General features: G+C 42.5%; 1 protein-coding gene across 13 annotated transcripts in view; it reads left to right on the top strand.

Annotated features, from left to right (window-relative positions):
* Window positions 1-392: 392 nt before the first annotated feature.
* phf14 (PHD finger protein 14) overlaps window positions 393-6,000 on the top strand; it is a 230,068-nt gene continuing 224,460 nt past the window's right edge. For all 13 annotated transcript variants that reach the window (XR_013888988.1, XR_013888987.1, XR_013888985.1 and 10 more), the window contains exon 1: window positions 393-502. Coding sequence is in view for 5 of the 13 variants with exons in the window: in XM_080207547.1 (XP_080063673.1) it covers window positions 460-502 (43 nt within the window). In the remaining 8 variants the exon portion in view is untranslated. The remainder of the gene's footprint in view (window positions 503-6,000) is intronic.

The following is a 6,000-nucleotide window of genomic DNA, read 5'->3' as shown; positions in this document are numbered from 1 at the left end:
CTACAACGCAAGGGCAATAAATGCTGGCATAGTCGTGAACAAATCAGTTGTGTGGCATGTGCTTTCAGCAAGCTTTTGCTCAGCTCTAATATCCCCTTAAAAGACTGATGCTTTCAAGGGTGTATTAGAACAACAATAGCTCGGAGCATCTAAAAAAATCTCAGGACAGTCATGATGAAAGATCATCAGCCTTATTCAGTCCTTGTATTTCTCTCCACAAATGTTGCCCGACCTGCTTGTTTGTCTAATATTTCCGGATGTGTCCCGTTTTGTTTAATTAACCCCCAGCCCTTGTCAGGCCAGGGCCCAGTTTAAATAGTTACAGGCGCTATAGAAACACAAACCAGGCTGTTGCTGAGCTCGGTGCTGGAGCGCTGAGAGACGGAGCATGCGCGGGCGGACGCGGTGACGTCAGGAGCCTGGTGGGCACGAGCAGCCTGAGCTCGAGCGGTAGCCGTTATGTCCGGGAAGGAGGAGAGCGACTCGGCAATGAAGAGCATGTGTGAGTAAACTAGCCGCGATGCCGGTGGGAGGAAAGCACGGAGCAGACGGACTACCAGTTCCTCTCATAGGCCGGAAGGATTTTCTCGGGCTTGCGGCCCTGTGTTCCCGTTGCTCATCAAAGGCCAGCATGGTGGGCCTGATGGCAGGGCCGGGCCGAGAGCCGTGCTGTTGAGTTTACACTGCTCCTGTGGGTGTGTTATGGTTCAGGCCGGGATGGCAAACCAGAGACAACTCCTTCCGCTGGCTCAGTCACCAGGTCTGCTTTCGCGTCAGTTTGCTGATGTGAACGTAAACAAAAAATAATGCTGGCTATGTTCAGTAGCTCCGGGGGCAAAGAGTTAGCATCTGATCTTTTGACTATAAGCCAGATATGAAGCCCCGGTTAAATTCAGCATGATTAGCACAAACAGTATCCAACTGTTCTGACAGGTAGCATTGGTTGATCAGCATTTGACCCTTTCTTGCCTGTACTAGCAACTACAAAGTGTTATCCTATTCGTCCCAAGACCCTGCTCTTTGCCTAGAGCTCTACATCCCTCCCCACCACCCTTTTTTGAGTATATGTTAAACTACTTTTGAAGTCAATGGGTTCTAAATCAGTTTTATTAAATCTCAGTTTAAGATGATTTTCTTTATTGATGCACAATTGGGTGGCAAGGTGGCACAGTGATTAGCAGTGCTGCCTCACAGTGCCAGGGACCAGGGTTCAATTCTGGCCTCAGGTCACTGTCACTGTGGAGTTTGCTCGTTCTCCGTGTGATTGTGTGGATTCCCTTTGGTTGCTCCAGTTTCCTTCCACATTCCAAAGTTGTGCAAATTGGGTTGATTGACCCTCGTTTCAGGGGGATTAGCAGGGTAAATATGTGGGGTTACAGGAATAGGTCCTGGGTGGGATTGTATTCAATGCAGACTTAATGGACCAATTGGCTGTCACCTGCACTATAGGGATTCTATTCTATAAATATTATTACAGGCTTATTTAATCATCCATTTTCCTATATGTGTTTCAATGGAATGGCGAAGTGGATTGGCTCCAAATGTTATTGGACACAGTGTCTCAAGAATTATTAATAGCCCCAAGATCTGTTCAGAACTACTGAAGGGTCATAAATACTTATGACTTCAATATCATCCTCCTGTTTCCATTGACACTGCCTGACTCGCTGAGTCTTTCCACTATTGTGGAATTTTTTAAGATTTCTATTATCTGCAATTTTTACTGATATGCAAATTATGTGTATGTTGCCTTAAAGTTATGGTAATGATTGTGAGCAGATTTATATCAATTTATACTAATTATATCATACAACTGTAATGGAAAAAGGGGCCTGCTGTTTGTGAACCTCATTGAGAATGCCCTTAAGCCCTGTTGTTCATTTTTTAATTGGCAGTGATTTGTGATAGTTTGAACAAAGGGATGAAACTGATACTACTTGTAATACAATTCTCAGCTTAGCCATAAGATGAATATGAACATGATTTGATTTTTAAGTTTGTAATTCAGCTTGTTGGATTGTTTTTAAAGCGCTGTTGCTAAGGTTTCTGGCAATGGTGGATGTGAAATACTGAGTCCACTTGAATTGTTAAGAATCTACAGGGTAGATTAAGTATAGATTTTGTTGTTCTAATCATAATCTGTCCTAGGTCCATTTGCTCCGTAAATAATTTTGTGAGGATCATATTTAATAGGAAGCTGTGTGGCCAGTTCTCTGTAACCTAAGACAGAAAAATGCTGGAGGAAAAGTCACCATTATTAATGAAAAAAGACATGTTACATTTCATGCTTTTGTAGAAATTGTTGCATTTAAACAGTGGTTGCAAGAGAAATGGCTGATTATTTTAAGGTGGATATATGTACTTAAACCCATTCCCCTACCATTTCCACCCTCACTGCCTACAAAAAGTACGTGGAGCTGATGAACTTCTTTGTCACTAAGATCAAGACAATCTGATTAGCTGCCTTTGCTATGTCTCTCTCTTCCACCAGACTACCTGATTAAATGTCTCTCTGACCTTGCATTCTTTTTTTTTCCCTAGTTCCCCTCTCACCCTCTCCGATGTCATCTTATCAGATCTAGGGTGGCATGGTGGCACAGTGGTTAGCATTGCTGCCTCACAGCGCCAGGGACTTGGGTTGGATTCCTGGCTTGGATCAGTGTGTGTGCTGAGTCTGCATATTTTCCCCATGTCAGCCTGGGTTTCCTCCAGGTGCTCCGGTTTCCCCTCTCAGTCTGAAAGACGTGACGGTTAGGTGCATTGGCCCTGCTAAATTCTCCCTCGGTGGATCCGAACAGGTGCCGGAGTGTGGTGACTAGAGGATTTTCACAGTAACTTCATTGCGGTATTAATGTAAGCCTACTTGTGACGCTAATAAATAAATTTAAAAGGAGATGAATCTTTCCCTTGATCCTATTCCACTAGACTGCTGATCATCCAACAGCTGTCACCATTCCATTCCATTCCATCTCATCAGAGAATCGCTTCTGGTGACTTTTATTCCTGCTTCTGCTCATACCTACGGTATCTCCAAAAAAAATTATCCTTGGCACCTTCCTATTTCTCATCCATTTGCTGCCCCTTGATGACACCATCTGAAGTCACAGCATTAGTTTTCACATATATGCTGATGATATCCAACCCTAAATCAACAATGCCACTCTTGAATCCTGTTGCTAAATTGTAAGACTGCTTATCTGACATGCTGTACAGGATGTAAACATGCAAAATAGCAGCAGAAGTAGTCTATTTGGCCCCATGAACATGCTACATTCCCATCTATCCCCTGATAACGTTTGATTCCGTTGTCTAACAAGAACTTATCTACCTCTGCCCTGTTTCCACTATTTTCTGAGTTCTGAAGCTGTGTAACTCTCTAAGAGAAAATGATTCTTCCCTCCTATTAAATATTGGGAAGACTGAAACCATTCTGTTTGGTCTAGGTTGCAAACTCTGTTCATTGGCTATCAACCAATCTCTCTCTCCCTGACAACAGTCTGAGATTTAGCCAACTTGGTATTACATTTAATCCTGAGATGAGCTTCTGATGTCATCCTCATGTGCCATTGTTAAGATTGCCTATTTTCACTTCCATGGCATTGTTTGATGTCGCCTCTGTCTCAGCTCATCTGCTGCTGAATCCCTGATCCATGCCTTTGTTAACTCTGGACTTGAATATTTGAATACTCTCCTGGTTGGTTTCCCACATTCTAACCTATGTAAAATTGAAGCCAAAACTCTGCAGCCCATATCTAAAATTGCTTCCAGTCCTATTCCCTTTCACCTCTGTACTGACCTACATTGGCCCCCGCTCAAGCAGTGCCCTGATTTTAGAATTTTCATTCTTGTTTTCAATTCCCTTCACGCCCTTGCCTCTATCTCTAATATCCTCCAGCACCACAACTTTTCAAGATACCTGGGATCCTCTAATTCTAACTTCTGGTGCATTCCCAATTTTCTTTGCTTTGCCATTTTTTTTAAATTCGTTCGTGGCATGGGTGTCACTGACTGGCCAACATTTATTGCACATTCCTAGTTGCCTGAGGACAGTTAAGACTTAACCACATTGCTGTGGCTCTGGAGCCAACGTAGCCAGCTTGGGTGAGGATGGCAGATTTCCTTCTCTGAAGGACATTAGTGAACCAGATTTGTTTTTCTGACAATGGTTTTGTGGTCATCAGTAGGTTCTTAATTTATTGAATTCAGATTCTATCACCTGCCATGGCGGAATTCAAACCCAGGTTCCCAAAACATTTGCTGAGCCTCTGGATTTAAGAGTCTAGCGATAAGAGTTTTTGACACAGCTTTTGATCATCTGACCTGATATCTCCTCTTGTGGATGGATGCTTTCTTTGTTTTACAGCGCCCCTGTTAAGCACATTGGGGCATTGCCTTATGTTAGAAATGTTTTTTAAATATGAGCTGTTGTATGATTTTCATATTAAGGCACCAAACAGTAATTGGTAATTTTTGAGTTTGTTGAACATTCATTGAAAGCATCACTTTGTGAAATGATCAAGACCATCTAGTAAACAAGATTGGAACATGTCTTAGGCATTTTATTATAAACAGGGCCTATGCCTGGGGAAACATACAAAAATGTGCCTTTGGCAGTTACAATAATATACATTTAAGAACATTTGAAACCCAGTTCTCAAATCTTCTAAATCTATTGCAGTTTAATTGAGATTATCTATGAAAATGGCATTGTGTGTATTGTTTTTTTTCAAAAAAAAAACTTGAGAAAGTCTTTCCTAGAAATTTGTCAGGAATTGGAGGCAATGACAATGAGGATGAAGATAGTTCAGCTGATTTAAACCATTTATCAGGAATAGGGTTTGGCTGAGACAATAGTAATGACAGTGGAGATTGTTCAGCTGATTAAACAGTGGAGTGTGAGGAACAGAGGCCCTGATTCCTGTCTGTGGGAGTGATTGGTAATGGCTCCTGCCCCCTCTTACTAAGAAGGAGGTCAAGGCCTTATACTGGTGTGCTGTGAAGGCACCCCAAGTGTGCCATGAAATAAGGTTGAAAATGATTCAAAATTTATGTTAAATATATTAAACCTAACTTTTATCTTCAGCTTCCTGGCTAGCCTTACTAAGTCCTGACAAATCTCAGGCTTCCCATGCATGATCGGCCAGGGAAGGGCCCATGTCCACTTCAGATTTTTTTTAACATTGGTTCGGTCCATGCACAGGCACATGTTCCCAGCTGGTATGTGCACAGGAGGCCCATGGTTCTTTGGGACATGAGATGCCAATCACCAAGCTGAAGACGAAGGCCCTGAGCGCCTGTGCAAAAAGTAAAAACTCATTTAGGGTCCAAAAACTCAGGAGAAGCGAGGGAGATGGGTAGAGGTCTAAAAACCAAGAGGGGACAGGGAGAAGTTTAAAAAAAAACAAAGTTTCTAATAAGGGAAGAAGACAAGGTGCTAAGAAAAGGAGAAACCAATTCCAATTAGAGAATGTATTGTGAAGATTAGATCTTAAGTGAAGTGGGTACAAGAAAGGTCCTAGTAGTTGAAGAGACCCCAAAAGAAGCCTCAAAGATCCAAGAAGACAACTGAAACTTGGTAACTTCGTACTGTGGGGCATTTGGGTAAGGGTACACCTTTGGACCCACAGTGTTCTGCTTGACACAGCTGAAGAGCTGAAATTATACTTGTAAGTTGATGCTTGAGGGCATTCGTGTGGTGTGTTTGACCACAGTTTGCTATGGATAAGTTCTTGAAGAGAAGCAAAGTATTCTGCTTTAATTCAGGTATGACTGGAAGGACAGAACGTCAGGAGGAAAAAGTGAGGTTTGTCCATGGCTTGGACTTGGGATTTTCATGGACTGGTGATGCCTTTTGTGCTGCCCCAGAATGCCTAAATTGCAGTGAGAAGCTTCCAAATGCCTCAGTGGTACCAAGCAATTTGAAGTGCCGTTTCAATATAAAACACTGTTCACTCTTCAGCAAGGATGTACAATACTTCAAGCGCCTGGAAGAACAAATGT

The sequence above is a fragment of the Carcharhinus amblyrhynchos genome, chromosome 2 (genome assembly GCF_965287045.1).
Source record: "Carcharhinus amblyrhynchos chromosome 2, sCarAmb.v2.hapA, whole genome shotgun sequence".
Classification (NCBI taxonomy): Eukaryota; Metazoa; Chordata; class Chondrichthyes; order Carcharhiniformes; family Carcharhinidae; genus Carcharhinus; species Carcharhinus amblyrhynchos.
The sequence above is the reverse complement of the archived record's forward strand: the minus strand, read 5'-3'. Positions and strand labels throughout refer to the sequence as shown.